This window comes from Mixophyes fleayi, chromosome 2 (genome assembly GCF_038048845.1).
Source record: "Mixophyes fleayi isolate aMixFle1 chromosome 2, aMixFle1.hap1, whole genome shotgun sequence".
Classification (NCBI taxonomy): Eukaryota; Metazoa; Chordata; class Amphibia; order Anura; family Limnodynastidae; genus Mixophyes; species Mixophyes fleayi.
This window is the reverse complement of record NC_134403.1, coordinates 10,986,275-11,009,643: the sequence shown is the minus strand read 5'-3', so window position 1 is coordinate 11,009,643 and position 23,369 is coordinate 10,986,275. Positions and strand designations below refer to the sequence as shown.

Below are 23,369 nucleotides of genomic sequence, written 5' to 3'. Positions count from 1 at the left end.
TCTATATGTTATAACGTCTTACTGTCCCCTGACATGATGTCTATATGTTATAACGTCCTACTGCCTCCTGACATGATGTCTATATGTTATAACGTCCTACTGCCCCCTGACATGATGTCTATATGTTATAACGTCTTACTGTCCCCTGACATGATGTCTATATGTTATAACGTCCTACTGCCTCCTGACATGATGTCTATATGTTATAACGTCCTACTGCCTCCTGACATGATGTCTATATGTTATAACGTCCTACTGCCTCCTGGCATGATGTCTATATGTTATAACACCCTACTGTCCCCTGACATGATGTCTATATGTTATAACGTCTTACTGTCCCCTGACATGATGTCTATATGTTATAACGTCCTACTGCCCCCTGACATGATGTCTATATGTTATAACGTCCTACTGCCCCCTGACATGATGTCTATATGTTATAACGTCCTACTGCCCCCTGACATGATGTCTATATGTTATAACGTGCTACTGCCCCCTGACATGATGTCTATATGTTATAACGTGCTACTGCCCCCTGACATGATGTCTATATGTTATAACGTCTTACTGTCCCCTGACTTGATGTCTATATGTTATAACGTCTTACTGTCCCCTGACATGATGTCTATATGTTATAACGTCCTACTGCCTCCTGACATGATGTCTATATGTTATAACGTCCTACTGCCTCCTGACATGATGTCTATATGTTATAACGTCCTACTGCCTCCTGGCATGATGTCTATATGTTATAACACCCTACTGTCCCCTGACATGATGTCTATATGTTATAACGTGCTACTGCCCCCTGACATGATGTCTATATGTTATAACGTCCTACTGCCCCCTGACATGATGTCTATATGTTATAACGTCTTACTGCCCCCTGACATGATGTCTATATGTTATAACGTCCTACTGCCCCCTGACATGATGTCTATATGTTATAACGTCTTACTGCCCCCTGACATGATGTCTATATGTTATAACGTCCTACTGTCCCCTGACATGATGTCTATATGTTATAACGTCCTACTGTCCCCTGACATGATGTCTATATGTTATAACGTCTTACTGCCCCCTGACATGATGTCTATATGTTATAACGTCTTACTGCCCCCTGACATGATGTCTATATGTTATAACGTCCTACTGCCCCCTGACATGATGTCTATATGTTATAACGTCCTACTGCCCCCTGACATGATGTCTATATGTTATAACGTCCTACTGTCCCCTGACATGATGTCTATATGTTATAACGTCCTACTGCCTCCTGACATAATGTCTATATGTTATAACAACCTACTGCCCCCTGACATGATGTCTATATGTTATAACGTCCTACTGCCTCCTGACATGATGTCTATATGTTATAACGTCCTACTGCCTCCTGGCATGATGTCTATATGTTATAACGTCCTACTTCATAGAATCAAATGTCAGTAAGAGACAAACAGAGAACAGTTAAATCTTCATCACCACCTCATGGATAATTCTTTCCGAATTTTGCACCAGGTTTACATTTTTACTAAAATGGTACCTGGGGGGTTGCTGGCCCTCACACTGCCCAAGCTGGTTCCAGGAGGCGTGTCCTCAGGCACAGTGATATCATATCGGGGCTGCAGGAAGGTAGGTATGTGGGCGGAGCTTGGCAGGATGCTGACATTTACCCGGGCATTCACCTCAGCCCTGACTCCACCTCCATCCTGTGCTCCGACCTCCAGATGTAGGACAGAGCCGGCCCTTGCTGATAGAGACTGTGCCACCAACAGGGTACCTGAAATAGATGACATTACTGGGTAACACAATGCCCTGCAGTCACTGCAAGATCACAGACACTGTGCACGGCAACAACTGCAAGATCACAGACACCGTGCACTGCAACAACTGCAAGATCACATACACTGTGCACTGCAACCACTGCAAGATCACAGGCAATGTGCACTGCAACCACTGCAAGATCACAGACACCGTGCACTGCAGCCACTGCAAGATCACAGACACCATGCACTGCAGCCACTGCAAGATCACAGACACTGTGCACTGCAACCACTGCAAGATCACAGGCACCGCGTACTGCAACCACTGCAAGATCACAGACACCGTACACTGCAGCCACTGCATGATACTGAAGTGACAACCTCACTGGATCTGCTGTGGATTTCTGCCCCTAAAAACCACACAAATATGTCATCACTCCCTTTATAAACTAATTTCTCCTGTTCCTGAGAACACGTATTATATGACTGTGGCCCACATTTTCTTGCCATTAGTTACAGTGGTGGAAATACAATACATGAAGTGTCAATGTGAATAGTATTTTCTTGGTGTGTGTCAACCACATAGTAGGTCATTTAAAAATCACATGAGATGCGCACTGGGTCCCCGCACTCAGGAGACACCGCCACTCTGCACCCAGGAGATGCCTGGTCCCCGCACTCAGGAGACACCTCCACTCCGCACTCAGGAGACGCCTCCACTCCGCACTCAGGAGACGCCTCCACTCCGCACTCAGGAGACGCCTCCACTCCGCCATCAGGAGACGCCTCCACTCCGCACTCAGGAGACGCCTCCACTCCGCACTCAGGAGACGCCTCCACTCCGCACTCAGGAGACGCTTCCACTCTGTACTCAGGAGACTCCTGGTCTTCGCACTCAGAAGACGCCTCCACTCCACACTCAGGAAATACCTCCACTCTGCACTCAGAAAACGCCTCCGCCCCGTACTCAGAAAATACCACCAATCCGCACTCTGGACATACATCCACTCCATACTCAGGAGGCGCCTGCCCTCAGGAGATGCCTCCTCCCCGCACTCAGGAGGCACCTCCTCCCTGCACTCAGGAGGTGCCTCCACTCCACACTCAGAAGATGCTTCCACTCCACACTCGCGAGACACCTCCACACTCTGGAGATGCCTCCTCCCCACACTCTGGAGACGCCTCCTACCCACACTCTGGAGACGCCTCCTACCCACACTCTGGAGATGCCTCCTCCCCACACTCTGGAGATGCCTCCTCCCCACACTCTGGAGATGCCTCCTACCCACACTCTGGAGATGCCTCCTACCCACACTCTGGAGATATCTCCTAAAGTAAATATGCACCTCAATGGGAGAGGCGGAATAACCTGTTGATTGCACATTGTGCAAAAGTCCAACTTCCTAACCTTTAGAGCCACTCATTTCTATGAATATGTTTTACCCTCATTTGTGGTAAAATAACTATGAGAGTAAGAAGACATCAGCACTATTTATATCACTTTTGTGAGTATGAAGCTTTTTATTACATGGATTGAATGCTCTTCTACGGCATTGGGCCTCGTTTCATGGAATTCGTTTGCTCCAGCATATTGCACTAACAAGGGAGAAACACTTTCCCAGGAAAACTCTGTGTAATGTAATAAACACACACATAGAGGGCCACATGCTTCATTATGCCCTCTTATGTGCATCACCGCAGGCCTCCGGTGTATCATTACACAGCTGTGGGTGGACTTTGTCGTCCTGCCCTTGTACCAGCCCACTTCTCCCACTGCCCAAAAAGAATTGCAGACTCTCTAGGAATTTCAGGAGCCTCCCAGGAATATCAGTAGAGTTGCCATGTATGAATAATTTCTCTACTATATTACTCTCTATTCTAACCTGTGTCGGGTTCGATGCGTAGAAGCGAGGGTTTATTTCCTGACACGATATGGTAGGTAAGAATGCCATGGATTCCGTCATCCTTGTCACGGGCCGTCACACTCATAATGGGGGTTCCCGGTGGGCTGAGGGCACTTACGCTACCCCCATATTCCAATGGATAGAAGACCGGCCGATTATCATTCACATCTTCTACAGAAACCCGTACACGACATTCACCACTTAAACCACCCTACAAAAAAACAGGAGAAAGATGGATTTAGATATTTTCCCACAATCCTCTGCACCCCTTATTCGCTCCCTCCATGTTGCCCAAGGACTGATGGACCTGTACTCTAAAACCTAAGCATGGTGGGCTGATCCTCCGAGTCATAGGTCTATTCTATGGATCCAAGGACTGATGGACGTGTACTCTAAAACCTAAGCCTGGTGGGCTGATCCTCTGAGTCATAGGTCTATCCTATGGATCCAGGGACTGATGGATCTGTACTGTAGAACCTAAATGTGGTGGGCCTCTTCTCGGGATATTTGGAGTGATAGCTCACTCTTTGAATCCTAGAACTTATGGGTCTATTTTCTGCATCCTACGATCGATAATTATAATCTATGCATCCTAGGATCATAGTCCTATACTCTCAGTACTCATCAATGTATAATGGGGCTGTCTCACCCCATCTGTGGCTGTCACATGAAGAAGGAAGAATCGTTCTCCATCGTCTCGATCGAGGGTTTCTGAGAGGCAAATCTCTCCGCTTTCAGAATGGATCCGGAATTGTGGTGGGGATGTGGGACTTAGAGAGTATGAGACCGCTCCGAGGCTGCCACTGTCTGCGTCTGATGCCGAAACCTGAAAAAGAGAGTGATGAAGAGACGTGAGACAGACTTCAACACCTACTAGAGTCATTCAATTATCAACAATGTGACCAAGAAAATACAAACACTGACTCAGATGACCTTATCTCGGGCATCGCATTTACAGGAGTACAGCTGGTGGCCCACCAATGCTTCCTTGTGGTTCAAACTAACCTAATAAATTACATTGTGTAGCCTTTAACACCACAGAGGGATAAAGAATCCGGTTATTACTGAGGCCACCAGCAGAGGTCTCTGGTAACTGTAAATTAATATACCAGGCAGAGGGGCTCCTAGTGGAGGGACCCACACTAAAATGTACGTGGGGAATATATTGTATAAATATTCAAAAGTTGATTAATGTGTGCTGCCATATTTCCGTGGACATGCTTTCCACATTCCAAATTTTGGATCAATCAATAAATAAACTGTTCTGTTGTCAGCACGATCTGCTACTGTAGACTCCGCTGCAATATATCCTGTGTTATTGTTACATTCATTTTCATTATACATGTGCTTTCTAGATTATCATGGAGCTTCGTACCAATTGGGGGCTGGGGGGCAAATATTTTATAACCAGGCCTTGTTAGCTTTAAACCTTAGTAGCCTCTTGCATTATCTCTGATGCAGGAACGGTATAAGGAACGTGACTCTGTTGACAGCTGATATCATCATCATCACCATTTATTTATATAGCGCCACTGATTCCGCAGCGCTGTACAGAGAATTCATTCACATCAGTCCCTGCCCCATTGGAGCTTACAGTCTACATTCCCTAACATACACAGATAGAGAGAGAGAGAGAGACTAAGGTCAATTTCGATAGCAGCCAATTAACCTACCAGTATGTTTTTGGAGTGTGAGAGGAAACCGGAGCACCCGGAGGAAACCCACGCAAACACGGGGAGAACATACAAACTCTACACAGATAAGGCCATGGTCGGGAATTGAACTCATGACCCCAGTGCTGTGAGGCAGAAGTGCTAACCACTTAGTGCCCTATATCACAAAATCATTACACAGGTCGCACTGATTAACCCTTTCCCTGCCACACACACCTGCATAAACTGATTTACCCCTTCTCTGCCATACACCGACCTGCACAGTAGTGATTAACTCTTTCTCTACCACACATTTACCTACAGATTAAACCATTCCCTGTCACACACTGACATGTACAGCATGATTAACCCTTTCCCTGCCACATACTGGCATGCACAAAACTGATTGACCCTTTATCTGCTATATACAGACCTGGAAGCACTAATTAACCCTTTCCCTGCCACATGCTGACCCTGCATAGCACTGATTACCATTACTCTGTTATATACTGATTGACATAGCACTAATTAACCCCTCATCTTGCTACATACTGACCCTGCATAGAACTGATTAACCCTTCCCCTGCTACATACTGACCCTGCATAGCACTGATTAACAATTCTCCTGCAACATAGTGACTGGCAGGCATTCTTTACCACACACATTGATTTGTAAGCCGAATAATAATAATTAATCCCTTCTGCAGCGTAAATATTAAGAGGTCACATCTCCAACAGGCACTAATCCCCTGCACCACTCACATGACCCTTCCTCTCAAGCCAAGCCATTAACCCCTTACAGGAGAAGTCATGTCTCCTAGGTCCCTTCTGTCTGTGTCACCCTGCAGTGGGAGGGACCGGCTCCATGTACCATAGCTCTCTTCTGTCTGTGTCACCCTGCAGTGGGAGGGACCGGCTCTATGTACCATAGCTCCCTTCTGTCCGTGTCACCCTGCAGTGGGAGAGACCGGCTCCACGTACCATAGCTCCCTTCTGTCTGTGTCACCCCGCAGTGGGAGGGACAGGCTCCATGTCTCATAGCCCCCTTCTGTCTGTGTCACCCTGCAGTGGGAGGGACAGGCTCCATGTCTCATAGCCCCCTTCTGTCTGTGTCACCCTGCAGTGGGAGGGACAGGCTCCATGTCTCATAGCTCCCTTCTGTCTGTGTCACCCCGCAGTGGGAGGGACAGGCTCCATGTCTCATAGCCCCCTTCTGTCTGTGTCACCCCGCAGTGGGAGGGACAGGCTCCATGTCTCATAGCCCCCTTCTGTCTGTGTCACCCCGCAGTGGGAGGGACAGGCTCCATGTCTCATAGCCCCCTTCTGTCTGTGTCACCCCGCAGTGGGAGGGACAGGCTCCATGTCTCATAGCTCCCTTCTGTCTGTGTCAGTGCAGTGGGCAGGGACAGGCTCCATGTCTCATAGCCTCCTTCTGTCTGTGTCACCCCGCAGTGGGAGGGACAGGCTCCATGTCTCATAGCTCCCTTCTGTCTGTGTCAGTGCAGTGGGCAGGGACAGGCTCTATGTACCATAGCTCCCTTCTGTCCGTGTCACCCTGCAGTGGGAGGGACCGGCTCCACGTACCATAGCTCCCTTCTGTCTGTGTCACCCCGCAGTGGGAGGGACAGGCTCCATGTCTCATAGCCCCCTTCTGTCTGTGTCACCCTGCAGTGGGAGGGACAGGCTCCATGTCTCATAGCCCCCTTCTGTCTGTGTCACCCTGCAGTGGGAGGGACAGGCTCCATGTCTCATAGCTCCCTTCTGTCTGTGTCACCCCGCAGTGGGAGGGACAGGCTCCATGTCTCATAGCCCCCTTCTGTCTGTGTCACCCCGCAGTGGGAGGGACAGGCTCCATGTCTCATAGCCCCCTTCTGTCTGTGTCACCCTGCAGTGGGAGGGACAGGCTCCATGTCTCATAGCTCCCTTCTGTCTGTGTCACCCCGCAGTGGGAGGGACAGGCTCCATGTCTCATAGCCCCCTTCTGTCTGTGTCACCCCGCAGTGGGAGGGACAGGCTCCATGTCTCATAGCCCCCTTCTGTCTGTGTCACCCCGCAGTGGGAGGGACAGGCTCCATGTCTCATAGCCCCCTTCTGTCTGTGTCACCCCGCAGTGGGAGGGACAGGCTCCATGTCTCATAGCTCCCTTCTGTCTGTGTCAGTGCAGTGGGCAGGGACAGGCTCCATGTCTCATAGCCTCCTTCTGTCTGTGTCACCCCGCAGTGGGAGGGACAGGCTCCATGTCTCATAGCTCCCTTCTGTCTGTGTCAGTGCAGTGGGCAGGGACAGGCTCTATGTACCATAGCTCCCTTCTGTCCGTGTCACCCTGCAGTGGGAGGGACCGGCTCCACGTACCATAGCTCCCTTCTGTCTGTGTCACCCCGCAGTGGGAGGGACAGGCTCCATGTCTCATAGCCCCCTTCTGTCTGTGTCACCCTGCAGTGGGAGGGACAGGCTCCATGTCTCATAGCCCCCTTCTGTCTGTGTCAGTGCAGTGGGCAGGGACAGGCTCCATGTCTCATAGCCTCCTTCTGTCTGTGTCACCCCGCAGTGGGAGGGACAGGCTCCATGTCTCATAGCCCCCTTCTGTCTGTGTCACCCCGCAGTGGGAGGGACAGGCTCCATGTCTCATAGCTCCCTTCTGTCTGTGTCAGTGCAGTGGGCAGGGACGCACTTAGGGGGGGGGGGAGGGGGTTCCCATTGGCCAGAAACCCCACAATACTCGAATCATGAGATTCACCGAAATATACCAATAATTCCTTCCAGCCTGACTCCAATATAGGAGCCATTTTAGTTGTGCCAAGAGCATACTGTTACTGGAACTCAGCTTCTAAAAAATGTCTGCTGCTACATGTAAAGAAGAGACACTTTTTCAGCATAGGTAGATACAGCCAGTGGTGAGAGTAGTAAAGAGGCAGCAACACTGGCTGCTCTCCTCCTGCACATGGCAGCTGCCCTCAGGAACAACCAGGTAAATATATTGTGCACAAACACTGTGAGAGCTCCAGTATCTTTAATTTGTGCCATATTCAGTGGTATCCTCTATGTCCAGCCATACACATATAATCACACCACTTATAAGCCATAGGACTATTAGATGTCAGAGTAGAGTCAGATTATGGTTCTCCAGCTGTGATGGAGGAAATGAGCTTAAACATACTCTGCATGCGCTGACAGTCTATTGTGGGACTACAAGTCTCAGCATGCCTTGCCATCCAGAAATCAACAAGCTGATGAAGACTGTAGAATACATTGTACTCTGACCGTATATGCAGCTTTACATGAGGCTGTCACTATAATGTATCCATAACACGAGTCATTTACCCATATCTGGAGGAACCCAATTTTAAACTGATACTGTACAGCACTACAGAATTTGCTGGCGCTATATAAATAAATGATGATGATGATATGGTATCTCCATAGATAGCAAAGCGGCCAAAGGTATTTATAGTCCAGTGGGGATTTACCATCATATTATATCCTTATCAAATTCGTAGAGTAATTATATGTTCCCTTAGAAGCAGTGATGTGTGTATATCCACGATATCATTGTTTGCTGTTATATTTATCTACATGATTAGTTATCCAAAATAATGTTTTAAAGATTGAATTAGATAAGAATAAACCTTGGTGATGTTTTTGGTTAGGGTTTATGTCAGGATACGGAGTTTCTCTGCTACCGTGTGTTCAGGGTAAGTTTAGTCCACCCTCTGAGTTACTGATTTCATGTCATACTGTATTGGATAGAAATACTCCTTAAAATGATTGGAGCAGTAACCTTACCCCACATATGTTTTTGTTTTTTTCCGCTATGTTAGAAAACCGAGCGTTTGGAAACCCCCCTCTTGAAATTCTGCATTTTCCCCTGGTGGGAGGGACAGGCTCCATGTCTCATAGCTCCTGTGGCTGGATGACTTATAAATAACTTATTGTATAAATTTACTTAAATTTATAGTGCAGGGCGCCAATTTATCTAATTGCAAAAGAACTGATTTTTTTAAAATATTGTGTTGTATTTCGGTATAGGGAATGTATTTATTTCTGAGACAGTACCAGTGCACCCTAAAGTGGGAGAGACAGACTCCATGTCTCATAGATCCCTTCTGTCTGTGACACCCTGCAGTGGGAGGGACAGGCTCCATGTCTTATAGCTCCCTTCTGTCTGTGACACCCTGCAGTGGGAGGGACAGGCTCCATGTCTTATAGCTCCCTTCTGTCTGTGACACCCTGCAGTGGGAGGGACAGGCTCCATATCTCATAGCCCCCTTCTGTCTGTGACACCCTGCAGTGGGAAGGACAGGCTCCATGTCTTATAGCTCCCTTCTGTCTGTGACACCCCGCAGTGGGAGGGACAGGCTCCATGTCTCATAGCCCCCTTCTGTCTGTGACACCCTGCAGTGGGAGAGACAGGCTCCATGTCTCATAGCCCCCTTCTGTCTGTGACTCCCTGCAGTGGGAGGGACAGGCTTCATGTCTCATAGCTCCCTTCTGTCTGTGACACCCTGCAGTGGGAGGGACAGGCTCCATGTCTCATAGCCCTCTTCTGTCTGTGACACCCTGCAGTGGGAGGGACAGCCTCCATGTCTCATAGCTCCCTTCTGTCTGTGACACCCTGTAGTGGGAGGGACAGGCTTCATGTCTCGTAGCTCCCTTCTGTCTGTGACACCCCGCAGTGAGAGGGACAAGCTTCATGTCTCGTAGCTCCCTTCTGTCTGTGTCACCCTGCAGTGGGAGGGACAGGCTTCATGTCTCATAGCTCCCTTCTGTCTGTGACACCCCGCAGTGGGAGGGACAGGCTCCATGTCTCACAGCCCCCTTCTGTCTGTGACACCCTGCAGTGGGAAGGACAGGCTCCATGTCTTATAGCTCCCTTCTGTCTGTGACACCCCGCAGTGGGAGGGACAGGCTCCATGTCTCATAGCCCCCTTCTGTCTGTGACTCCCTGCAGTGGGAGGGGCAGGCTCCATGTCTCATAGCCCCCTTCTGTCTGTGACACCCTGCAGTGGGAGGGACAGGCTTCATGTCTCATAGCTCCCTTCTGTCTGTGACACCCTGCAGTGGGAGGGACAGGCTCCATGTCTCATAGCCCCCTTCTGTCTGTGACACCCTGCAGTGGGAGGGACAGGCTCCATGTCTCATAGCCCCCTTCTGTCTGTGACACCCTGCAGTGGGAGGGACCGGCTTCATGTCTCGTAGCTCCCTTCTGTCTGTGACACCCTGCAGTGAGAGGGACAAGCTTCATTTCTCGTAGCTCCCTTCTGTTTGTGACACCCCGCAGTGGGAGGGACAGGCTCCATGTCTCATAGCTCCCTTCTGTCTGTGACACCCTGCAGTGGGAGGGACAGGCTCTATGTCCCGTAGCTCCCTTCTGTCTGTGACACCCTGCAGTGGGAGGTACAGGCTCCATGTCTCATTGAAGTGACCCGATGGTTCTGAATAGGCTCCTGGTGATATTTCATTGATAATTTGTGCCAAAGGGATTTTAAAAGAAATTCTATTGATCTTTGCAGGGTATCACGTTCCCTTTTACTATACAGTCTGATTGGTTGACACATAGACGTGGTCACTGTGCAACTTCCACCTGATGGAGAAAAGCTGATTGCTAATTTGTTGTTATGTTTTCTGGTGACATAAGGCGGCCTCTAGTACAACATATATGTTGTATTAAATAAAACAAGGTATGAAAGCTCTGCTCTTGGATACCGATGAATTCTCTGCCCATCGAAAAGTGCATAATACTAGTCTTTGAAGCTTTTGGTATAGGTACAGGCCATCTTCGTCTATTTACTTTTATAAATAGGGTAGTACGGCGGTTTAGTGGTTAGCACTTCAGCCTCACAGCACTGGGGTCATGAGTTTGATTCCCAGAGAGTACAGCGTTACGGATTTAGTGGTGCTATATAAATAGCTGCTGATGATGATAAATGTCTGACTCTTCATACCACTGTCTATCCAATGATCTCTGCCTGTTACTGTAGCTTCACTGTCTATGGTGTATACCCTGTAACATTCAAAATGTATTGTGTGCATGGTCTTTGAAGATTTGTACTATGGGTGCAGGCCCCCTTTGTCTATCATCTTCAACATTTATTTATATAGAGACAGCAAATTAGGTAACTCTTTACAATTGGATATCTTCTTGTATAAATATCTACTGATTCCACTATCCATCTAATGACATCGGATTGTTACTGCCTCTTCACTCTCCATGATGCATACTGTCTAACGTTCCAGATTTAGTGTGTATGTAGCGTTTCATCATTTTTATCTCTTGCACTAATTTTTTGTTGTTGTTTAAGTTCTCTAATGGACTTGCTTCAGTTGGTGCATGGCAGGTGACATTTTTTGAATGAGTCTTTTAAAATTCACAAGAATTGAAAAATAGTAAAAACTTTAGAATATATTGTGTACATATTATGTACATGCAAACACCCATTTTTTTTTTCAAAATATAATTCAGGTGTCACTGCCCCACACAAAATTACTTTTTTTGGATTCTGCTGCTAATAGTTATATAGCAAAAGCACACTGTTTTTATCCACTAAATATACTACTTAGTTCAGAATATCTAACTCTGTCCTTATACTAGTAATTTTATATATGTGTAATAACGACCAGTAGCCACTACTCCGTTTAAACTCTCTGAAAGATTGAAATTGAAACCAATTGATCAGCAAACTATTCTAAAATTTGGATCTGTCGGATTTCCCTGAATACGAACATTTTCTTTGTACCATGTGTGTTTATATTATAATCGTGTCGTGTTTATATTAGAATCGTACAAATGTACAGTACACATACACTGTACACACTGCTCTACACACACATAGGACCTGTGCCACACATTGTATGCATGTACTATACACATACACACACTGTACACATGTGCTCTACACACACATCATATGCATTTACTGTACACATACACACACTGTTCACAAGTACTCTACACAAACATCATATGCATGTACTGTACACATACATACACTGTACACATGTACTCTACACACACACATAGGACCTGTGCCAAGCATTGTATGCATGTACTGTACATACATGTACACATGTACTGTACACATACATACACTGTACACATGTACTGTACACATGCACACACAAGCCCTGGGCCATGATTTTGAGCGTAATGTACGTACACTCACTCTGCGCATGCCCATAACTGGGACGTACGCCAGGTAAATTCAGCCACGTCCCATTCATCTACGTACACTAAGGACACTTACTACAGCCTAAGATTTATGGGAGTGAATGGGGCGAGGAATGGGGCGTTTTGCCGTAGTCATTGTACAGTAAGGATGTGCCAATCAGGAGCCCCCACAGCCACATCTTAATCAAGCTTTGGGCATATTAATGTTAGTTGTTTTTCTGCCGTATATGGTAGAGACCTGTCCGGATTTGGGTCTATAAATGATTAAACATATTATATGGAGCAGTACATAGCCAGTGGCGCACGCAGGGGGGGTTTTTGAGTCTCTAGAAACCCCCCCTGCGCTAACTAAGTGGCCACTGTCCTATACAGCAGCCGCGGCGCTGTCAAAGAAGCGTCCGCAGCGGTGCTGTATTGTATACAGCACCGCCGCAGACGCTTCTTAGACAGCGCCGCGGCTGCTGTATAGGACAGCGCTGCCGAAACGGAGCTGCTGCGCATGCAGCTCTCTCTCATTTTTTTTTTTTTGGGGGTCGGCGGCTGGAACCCCCCCCCCCCCCCGACAATCCTCCCTGCGCCGCTGATAGCCGTCCCTTATGTATCACAACCAGCTCTTCTGCTAGATCTCCAACCAGTCCACAACTAGGGGGCTCTCTAAAAGCCCATCTTCCTTTCGTTGTCATTAAGCCCTACCTCTGGGAGGGTGCCTGCTTCTCCGTGAGTCCTCACTCACACTCTGGGAGGGTGCCTGCTTCTCCGTGAGTCTGAGAGTCCTCACTCCCACTCTGGGAGGGTGCCTGCTTCTCCGTGAGTCTGAGAGTCCTCACTCACACTCTGGGAGGGTGCCTGCTTCTCCGTGAGTCTGAGAGTCCTCACTCACACTCTGGGAGTGTGCCTGCTTCTCCGTGAGTCTGAGAGTCCTCACTCACACTCTGGGAGGGTGCCTGCTTCTCCGTGAGTCTGAGAGTCCTCACTCACACTCTGGGAGGGTGCCTGCTTCTCTGTGAGTCTGAGAGTCCTCACTCACACTCTGGGAGGGTGCCTGCTTCTCCGTGAGTCTGAGAGTCCTCACTCACACTCTGGGAGCGTGCCTGCTTCTCCGTGAGTCTGAGAGTCCTCACTCACACTCTGGGAGGGTGCCTGCTCCTCCGTGAGTCTGAGAGTCCTCACTCACACTCTGGGAGGGTGCCTGCTCCTCCGTGAGTCTGAGAGTCCTCACTCACACTCTGGGAGTATAGGCAACCATGATTGCAGAGATAAGAGTTTTTCTATTGTTGCAATAGAAATAATAATAGTAAATTTACCCTCTGGTGCTTTATTTCTACCCTACGGACATATATCCAGTGTCTCTTAGATTGTTAGCTTGTTGGAACTATAATAATGGAGGTAAATACTCATGATCTCCCATGACTCATGAATGATTCTAGGACAGTATTTCTGCCCAATCATCCCCCCGTTTACTGACTATGAGAATACTATGAGTCCACTTATAGACATCAGAGTCTATAATCTCTGGATCTATATATTCACTCATACTTGCCTACTTTCTCAGGATGTTGGTGAATCGGGCATCGCACAGGGCCCACGGTGATGAGATCAGGTCCCCCCCACCTCCTCCCACTCTTCCACCACTCCCTGGCATTTTTCATCTATTTCAGAGCTGCCAACTGTCCCTGAATTCTAGGAGAGTCCCGCGGGTTAAAGATACGTTCTGGAATTAATTGGTTCATGTAAATATCCATATATGTAAATATTAATGATTGAATCACACACAGGACCTGTGCGATGCATCGCTTACATGCACTGTGCACATATACACACGTATGCAATGTGCCAATTTGTTGCCCATTTAATAGAGGGCAGAACTGCCGACAACAATTGGTGTAATAATAAAATAAGCAATAAGTGCAGGAGGAAGGGCATAGGCCAATAGGTGTAATATCGGGGCTGGAGTATTTATATACACGGCGGCTCCGGAACCCAGCGAGAGGAGTGTGAGACACTGCTGGAGGGGGTCCCGTGCCATGAGAGGGGATTTCTGGTCCAATCTTGGGGCCCTGGTGTGGGCAAAGGAGAGCACAGCGTGAGATGCCCTGAGGGTTGGTGGTGTGACCTTGGTACTTCAGGGGCAGGAGACTGAAAATCAGAGTGGCGTTCCTCACCAGCAATTGTCAGCTCTGGGGACTAATTATATTAATGCAACAAATGCAGTTAATGCAGCCAAGAGCTGTGCTGGAGAATACAGATGTAAAGGAGATTGTTTATTATTATTATCTTGCGCCCATTCATTTGTCACCAGGAGATTGTACTGTGCCTACATTTGCACTTTAGTACAGGAGCGCACTTAGGGGGAATTCACATTACCCAGAAAACACACAAACACTTCTGCAGTCTGCAGACAGAAAATTACTGCAGATCCGACTTCTGTAACGATTTTACCAACGACTGAAAGTCTCGGTGATCATGCAGGTTCATGTGTACACACCTACACGAATTACCTTCAGATCTGTGCTCTTCATCTGTCATAGTCATCGGCTGATCATGACTCTGCTCACTCTACAGATATCATCATCATCACCATTTATTTACAGAGATCTCATTCACATCAGTCCCTGCCCCATTGGGGATTACAGTCTAAATTCCCTAACACACACACACACACACAGACACACACACAGACACACACACAGACACACACACAGACACACACACAGACACACACACACACTAGGGTCAATTTGATAGCAGCCAATTAACCTACCAGTGTGTTTTTTTGGACTGTGGGAGGAAACCGGAGCACCCGGAGGAAACCCACGCAAACACAGAGAGAACATACAAACTCCACACAGATAAGGCCATGGTCGGGAATTGAACTCATGACCCCAGTGCTGTGAGGCAGAAGTGCTAACCACTTAGCCACCGTGCTGCCCGTATCTGCCTACACTGCTGATCGTGAGTGTGTAAACACTGCGGAATTGGCACAACATCGTTCCATTGTTGACAGTGATTTTTAGTCAGTTTACGATACGATGAGCTTTGGAACGATAAAACACGATTGTGGGGAGCGTACACCCTAATGTGTTATTGGGATGAACGGTCGTTGATCGTGTGATTGGCACGATAATTGGTTGAGAAACCTGTAGTGTGAACCCAGCTTAACATTCATCTTTGTGGGAATCTGCCTATGTTTTATTTAAAATTTGGCTTCAACAAAATGGCCACCTTTATTGTTTATGTATAATTTTGGCTGTAGTGTATTATGATTTGGCTCTAGTGTTTTCTAGCGACTTCACAAAGAATGTTACCGGAGCTCCTCTGCAGTTTCTGGGCCGCTGACACTGATAGGTGTATAACTGTAACGCTAATTGGAATTTTTCTTTTTAGATTCCATTGTGGGGAGATTAATATCAATTTTGTAGAGTTGTATCAATGTACAAATCATTATATTAATTTGGTAAGATGGTCATGATGGATTAAATAAAGTTAATATTAATAGGAGAGTTTGCTGTATGCTTCATTTGTTTTTGTTTTTTGTTGTATCTATTTAACATATGATATTACATTTGGAACTCCCCCTACAAATCCTGTGTTCACTCCTGTAGTATCCTGAGGAGAGACTCAGAGCTAGGTGGTTTACAATTGTATTATGACTGTAGAGCACAAATTCATTGAACCACCTTCTTGCCCTCTCTAGGATATGGTACCAAATTACCCATCTCTATATATTTCATGCAAATTTACATTTATTTAGTCTACACTGAAACAACCCCCTGGGCCCCCATCCTTGTGTAACTGGATCATATAACACCATTAAGCTCTTTTCCCATTACAATCTGGCTGGATCAATATGTAACACTTACCCTCATATATCAAAATCCTGATGTTAGATAAATAAATTATAGAAATAACAATAATATCTTCTATCACCTGCTGGGGGCAGCTTCCTTGTCTGCTATCTCAATCATGCAGTACCTTCCATCACCTGCTGGGGGCAGCTTCCTTGTCTGCTATCTCAATCATGCAGTACCTTCCATCACCTGTTGGGGGCAGCTTCCTTGTCTGCTATCTTAATCATGCAGTACCTTCCATCACCTGTTGGGGGCAGCTTCCTTTTCTGCTATCTCAATCATGCAGTAGCTTCCATCACCTGTTGGGGGCAGCTTCCTTGTCTGCTATCTTAATCATGCAGTACCTTCCATCACCTGTTGGAGGCAGCTTCCTTTTCTGCTATCTCAATCATGCAGTAGCTTCCATCACCTGTTGGGGGCAGCTTCATTTTCTGCTATCTCAATCATGCAGTAGCTTCCATCACCTGTTGGGGGCAGCTTCCTTGTCTACTATCTCAATCATGCAGTACCTTCCATGACCTGTTAGGGGCAGCTCCCTTGTTTGCTATCTCAATCATGCAGTACCTTCCATCACCTGTTGGGGGCAGCTTCCTTGTCAGCTATCTCAATCATGCAGTACCTTCCATCACCTGTTGGGGGCAGCTCCCTTGTCTGCTATCTCAATCATGCATTAACTTCCATCACCTGTTGGGGGCAGCTCCCTTGTTTGTTATGACCCCCACTTTTATATGGCCCTTTCTGACTTCTATATAAAATATATTGTATAAATTATTTAACATTTGATCTTCCTTACCTTTAGGAAGCAGCTTCCCCGGGCAGTGCCCTCGCTTAGTGTGGCATTATAAACACCATTAGCGAAGATGGGCTCATTATCATTAACATCCAATAGTTGGACCCTAACAATCGCTGTAGATGTCAGAGCTGGTTGCCCACGATCTGAAGCCACCACTGTTATCTTTGGCTGTGGATCTTTCTCATAATCCAATAGGACTGCTGTAGTGATTACCCCAGTGTCTGGGTTGATTTGGAACCAAGATGTGTCCAAAAGGCTGTATCTCACTTCTCCATTCACCCCTTTATCCTTGTCCCGGGCTGTCACTTGGAGAAGGAAACTCCCAGGATGCACTGCTTCGGGCACACTGTGGCTGTATTCTTGGCGGTCAAATACTGGTGGGTTATCATTTATGTCTGTCACCTCAAGGACAAATGAGGATTCTGCCCTCAATGGAGGTGTTCCTGAATCTGTAGCAAGGACCCTTAGACGGTAAGAATCTCTCTCTTCACGGTCTAGTAACTTGTCCACACAAATGAGGTAGATGATGCTGTCTTTTGTGGTCAATGCAAACTTACCCTCCCCACCCTCGAGAGTCACATCCACATCGGGATGCTCCCCATAGTCAGGATCCGATACAGAGATTCGTGCTACATATTGCCCAGGTGTAGCCCCCTCTGATACCCTTGGAGCCCCATCTTCACTTAGGAAGATGATGGTCATGCTTGGCTGGTTGTCATTGGAATCCCGTAGCTGAATAGATACAAATGCTGTTCCCACTTCTGGCTGTCCTGCTCCGTCCCTGGCTTGGACAACCAGTTCATGAGCTTTCCGAGTCTCATAATCCAATGGTTTGCTAAGCTGGATAAGGCCAGAATGTGGATTGATGCTGAAGAATCCTTCAGGATCACTTTGCCTACGATTAATTTCATAAGTGATTTCCCCATTTTGACCCAGGTCGGCATCCGTGGCATAGACCTGAAGGACACTGGCCCCTGGCAAAAGACTTTCCGAAATGAGGGCCTGATAACGGCTCTGGTTGAACATTGGGGCATGGTCGTTAATGTCCAAGATGGTGATATGCAATTTTATTTGTGAGCTACGACTCGGAGACCCACCATCATACGCCTCGAGAGTTAAAGAATACGATGAATGGTTTTCGCGGTCCAGATCGGAGTTTACGACCAACTCTACGGAGAGTACACCACTGGACATTCGACGGGTTTCCAATCGGAATGCTTGCATAGGATCTCCATTTTGAATTAGGTAGCCCTGAGTGGCCAACACTCCGCTGTCCAAATCCACAGCTGGTTCTAGTGGGTAACGAGTGCCTCGGGGTGTGTGCTCTGGGACTTCCAGCTCTACGCGATCCTTAGCAAAAGTTGGCGAGTGGTCATTTATGTCATCCACATGAATATCTACCTCCACGGTAATACCCTCTGGAGTGACTGCTATAAAGCTATAGAGGTTACGTTGCTCCCTGTCCAGGACTCGAGCAGTTTTGATTATCCCGGTGTGTTCGTCTATATCTAAATCGCTAGTAACGCCGCTTCCTTCCTGTGCCGAAATGAAGAACATGTGCCCGCTGGAGCCGGGTGGAAGCCCCGCGCTGATGTCACCAATGATGGTGCCAGCTGGTTGCTCTTCATCAATGTGTAACTCCAGCGTGCCCAGGGAGGAGGAGGACGGGGAGCATGCCAAAAGCAGGAAGAAGTACAGCCTGGGTCCCAGCATAGTTCATACACACACTTCAAGGTCACAGGTGACAATGGTCCATTCTGTAGAAAAATATAACAATAAGGATCCAGTGTGAGAACACACAACAACTTGTAATAAATAATGACTGCATAGGATTAATAACCATGATATAACTGGGACAACTTGAGTGCACACACAAAATGGGTGTAGGAATTCCATATTAGGAGTGAGGTGACGACACGAGGGTTTACCACCAGCCTAGGTGGCGTGCCACCTCCGAAGGGGGCATGCACAGTGCTTTCGAAGCATGAGGATGCCCCTAATCCCCCTTCCTTAAAAAAAAGTCTTGAATTGCAGTTCGAACAAGCCACGATACCTCCTAACTACACGAAGTATGGAGAAAGGTGCGGACTGTTGAGATAGCGGAACTGTCCCTTTAGTTGACAAATCAGAGGTATCTGTGTCAAGCAGCAATGGGAGGGGCTGACCCCATGTCTCATACCTCCCATGTGTCTGTGTCAGCCCCTCAGTGGGAGGGGCTGACCCCATGTCTTATACCTCCCATGTGTCTGTGTCAGCCTCTTAGCAGTGGGAGGGGCTGACCCCATGTCTCATACCTCCCATGTGTCTGTGTCAGCCTCTGAGCAGTGGGAGGGGCTGACCCCATGTCTCATACCTCCCATGTGTCTGTGTCAGCCTCTCAGTAGGAGGGACTGACCCCATGTCTCATACCTCCCATGTGTCTGTGTCAGCCTCTCAGTGGGAGGGGCTGACCCCATGTCTCATACCTCCCATGTGTCTGTGTCAGCCTCTCAGTGGGAGGGGCTGACCCCATGTCTCATAGCTCATATTTATATGGTTGTTCTCTCTTGGATGTCGGGTCCCCTCTGCAGTCCATCACACGTCTGACAGCTGCAGAATCTCAGTTATCCTGGGCCTGCAGCTGCTTTTACTCTCAAACGTAGAGGAAAAGAGTATTTTCTTTTTTTTTTCCTTGTCATGTTAGAATTATTTCCCCAGTGTAGGATAATCATGAATTCTTCTGTAGCCCAACACATTGTACTCCCAGTGTTCACATCTTCACTCACTGTACAGAGGTTATTAACCCCTTCATCAACACCTGGGACAACTAATATGAGGAATATTTTGGTAAACTACGGGGAGGAGGGGGCGTTACATCTGACCGCGATGGGGCTTTGTTACAGGCCCTGTGCTCATTGTGACCCCTTCTATAGGTCCTGTGCTTTATGTCTGACAGATCATGTCCCATGGATAGAAGTGTCCTGAGAGTGAGGGGACACCGGGACTGTCTGTATTACATGTGTCCTGAGAGTGAGGGGACACAGCGACTGTCTGTATTACATGTGTCCTGAGAGTGAGGGGACACCGGGACTGTCTGTATTACATGTGTCCTGAGAGTGAGGGGACACTGGGACTGTCTGTATTACATGTGTCCTGAGAGTGAGGGGACACAGCGACTGTCTGTATTACATGTGTCCTGAGAGTGAGGGGACACAGCGACTGTCTGTATTACATGTGTCCTGAGAGTGAGGGGACACAGCGACTGTCTGTATTACATGTGTCCTGAGAGTGAAGGAACATCTGTCTGTATTACATGTGTCCTGAGAGTAAGGGGACACCGGGACTGTCTGTATTACATGTGTCCTGAGAGTGAGGGGACACCGGGACCGTCTGTATTACATGTGTCCTGAGAGTAAGGGGACATAGGGACTGTCTGTATTACATGTGTCCTGAGAGTGAGGGGACACTGGGACTGTCTGTATTACATGTGTCCTGAGAGTGAGGGGACACTGGGACTGTCTGTATTACATGTGTCCTGAGAGTGAGGGGACACCGGGACTGTCTGTATTACATGTGTCCTGAGAGTGAGGGGACACTGGGACTGTCTGTATTACATGTGTCCTGAGAGTGAGGGGACATAGAGACTGTGTGTATTACATGTGTCCTGAGAGTGAGGGAACACCGGGACTGTTTGTATTACATGTGTCCTGGAAGTAAAGGGACATTGGACTATCCTTATTGATTTTGACCTATTTATGTTTGACGCTGTAATTACATTAATCGGAGTAGTCCAAGAAATCCTCTTTTCTGCTGAAATGCTATAGTAAGGCGTTATTTGGATCCTGAAAACCACAAATATCTCCGTTGTACATAAGTGTCAGCTCTGTGGATTAGTAATGTAAGTTTCTGCTTTATGATCTACAAAGTTTGAAATTTAGAACATGAGCAATTACAGTATTAGATTGTTAGCTCTGTGGCATACAAAGGTTGGCACTTTCAGATGTTCGCTCACTGGTTAATATTGTATTAGAGTGTCTGCACTGAGAGAGAACAGTCTGCACTGTGAGATGTAGCACACTGATAAATGCCAGTATTAGAGTGTCAGCTCTGTGGGATAGACAGGCCGGCACTGTGAGATGTAGCACACTGATAAATGTCAGTACTAGAGTGTCAGCTCTGTGGGATAGACAGACCGGCACTGTGAGATGTAACACACTGATAAATGCCAGTATTAGAGTGTCAGCTCTGTGGGATAGACAGACCGGCACTGTGAGATGTAGCACACTGATAAATGTCAGTATTAGAGTGTCAGCTCTGTGGGATAGACAGGCCGGCACTGTGAGATGTAGCATACTGATAAATGTTAGTATTAGAGTGTCAGCTCTGTGGGATAGACAGACCGGCACTGTGAGATGTAGCACACTGATAAATGTCAGTACTAGAGTGTCAGCTCTGTGGGATAGACAGACCGGCACTGTGAGATGTAGCATACTGATAAATGTTAGTATTAGAGTGTCAGCTCTGTGGGATAGACAGACCGTCACTGTGAGATGTAGCACACTGATAAATGTCAGTACTAGAGTGTCAGCTCTGTGGGATAGACAGATCGGCACTGTGAGATGTAGCATACTGATAAATGTTAGTATTAGAGTGTCAGCTCTGTGGGATAGACAGACCGTCACTGTGAGATGTAGCACACTGATAAATGTCAGTACTAGAGTGTCAGCTCTGTGGGATAGACAGACCGGCACTGTGAGATGTAGCACACTGATAACGGTCTGTGATTGCATATTATGGTCACGTATACATATTATACTCACCATTAGATAGTTAGCTCTGGTGATCGCTGTCTCCTGCTCGGTTCGTTGGCACTCACTCTTGGTTTTAGTCCAGTTTCCATCCCTCGAGACCCCACACACTCTCTACAGTCCTAGGCCAGCGCCAGGCAGTCTCCTTCTGTACCTGCCTTGGTGACGTCTCCTCTCCATACAGCTCAAGTGCAGTCTCAAAGGCCTTTACATCTGTGTTGGGGATGTCTCTTTTCTCATTCTGGCTTTCTCAGCGCTTTGTTCTCATCCCAGGGATGTCTCTCTCATCCCCTTTGTGCACATTTTCAGGGCGGTCCCTTTGCAGAGTGGTTACTATTGTTCTGTGTCAGTCAGCGAGATGTCTCTTTTCCAGAGTGTAGTCTCTGTGGTCAGGTCTCTCCAGATGTGTCTGTTGGAATATTTCCAGTTACCCCAGGATGCCTGCTGCCCTGAAGAGGTCTCGATACTCTCCTGGCAGTCTCTTTCTGTCTGCCTGTCTCTCTGGCTGGGACAATGGATTGAGACAGCTGTGGATGTGAGAGAGCGCAGCCAGAGCACTGAGAGCCAGGGATGAAACATGACTCTCCCCCTACCTCCTCCTCCAGCATCACCCCCCCACACACCTCCTCCATCCTCTGCCCCCCTCCCCACTCTCCTCTGCCTCATCTGGGTAATTTATGCTGAATTCCAGCTCACAACACGGAGACTGGGGGGAGACCGCTCTGTAGGTTGTGTGTTACACAGCTGGGGCGTATTGTCCTTCTATGCTATGTTACATGTATGTTATGTGTGTGCGACATGTTACTTTGTAGGTTATGTGTGTGTTTGATGTTACATTATAGGATACATGTGTGTGACATGTTACTTGTAGGTTATGTGTGTGTGTTTGACATGTTACATTATAGGATACATGTGTGTGACATGTTACATTATAGTATATATATGTGTAACATGTTATATTATGGTTACATCATAGTGTGTGTGTACATATATATAATGTTTGACATGGTACATTGTAAGACGTGTGTGTGTGTGTGTGTGTGTGTGTGTGTGTGTGTGGCATGTTACATGCAGGTTCATTTGTGAGAAATACACAGCTGTGGAAGGAATATGTTTAATAATAATAAGATCGCATGGGAAGTTCTGTAACAGTCAGGGGCGAGCGCAGGATTTAGAAGGAGGGGTTTCCGCCCCCCCCAAAAAAAAAATAGAGCGAGAGTGAGCTCCATTTCGGCGAGTCTGAATTGTACAACAGCCGCGGCGCTGTCAAGAAGCATCTGCGGCAGTGCTGTATTGTACTACAATACAGCACTGCCGCGGACGCTTCTTTGACAGCGCCGTGGGGAGGGGTTTCTGAAACCCCCCTGCGTGCGCCACGGCCAGTATGTAGTGTGTGTGTATGTATATATATATATATATAGTAATATTAAAGAGATAAAGTATAAGTAGTATACAGC

General features: G+C 47.3%; 1 protein-coding gene across 1 annotated transcript in view; it reads right to left on the bottom strand.

Annotated features, from left to right (window-relative positions):
- The window catches only part of DCHS1 (dachsous cadherin-related 1), a 65,781-nt gene extending 43,295 nt beyond the window's left edge, over nucleotides 1-22,486 (bottom strand). The window contains exons 1-5 of the mRNA XM_075198460.1: nucleotides 21,925-22,486; nucleotides 17,126-18,882; nucleotides 4,317-4,493; nucleotides 3,647-3,878; nucleotides 1,544-1,780 (exon numbers count right to left, since the gene is read on the bottom strand). Coding sequence (XP_075054561.1) covers nucleotides 1,544-1,780; nucleotides 3,647-3,878; nucleotides 4,317-4,493; nucleotides 17,126-18,838 — 2,359 coding nt within the window. The 5' untranslated portion in view covers nucleotides 18,839-18,882; nucleotides 21,925-22,486. The remainder of the gene's footprint in view (nucleotides 1-1,543; nucleotides 1,781-3,646; nucleotides 3,879-4,316; nucleotides 4,494-17,125; nucleotides 18,883-21,924) is intronic.
- Between the last annotated feature and the right edge of the window lie 883 nt (nucleotides 22,487-23,369).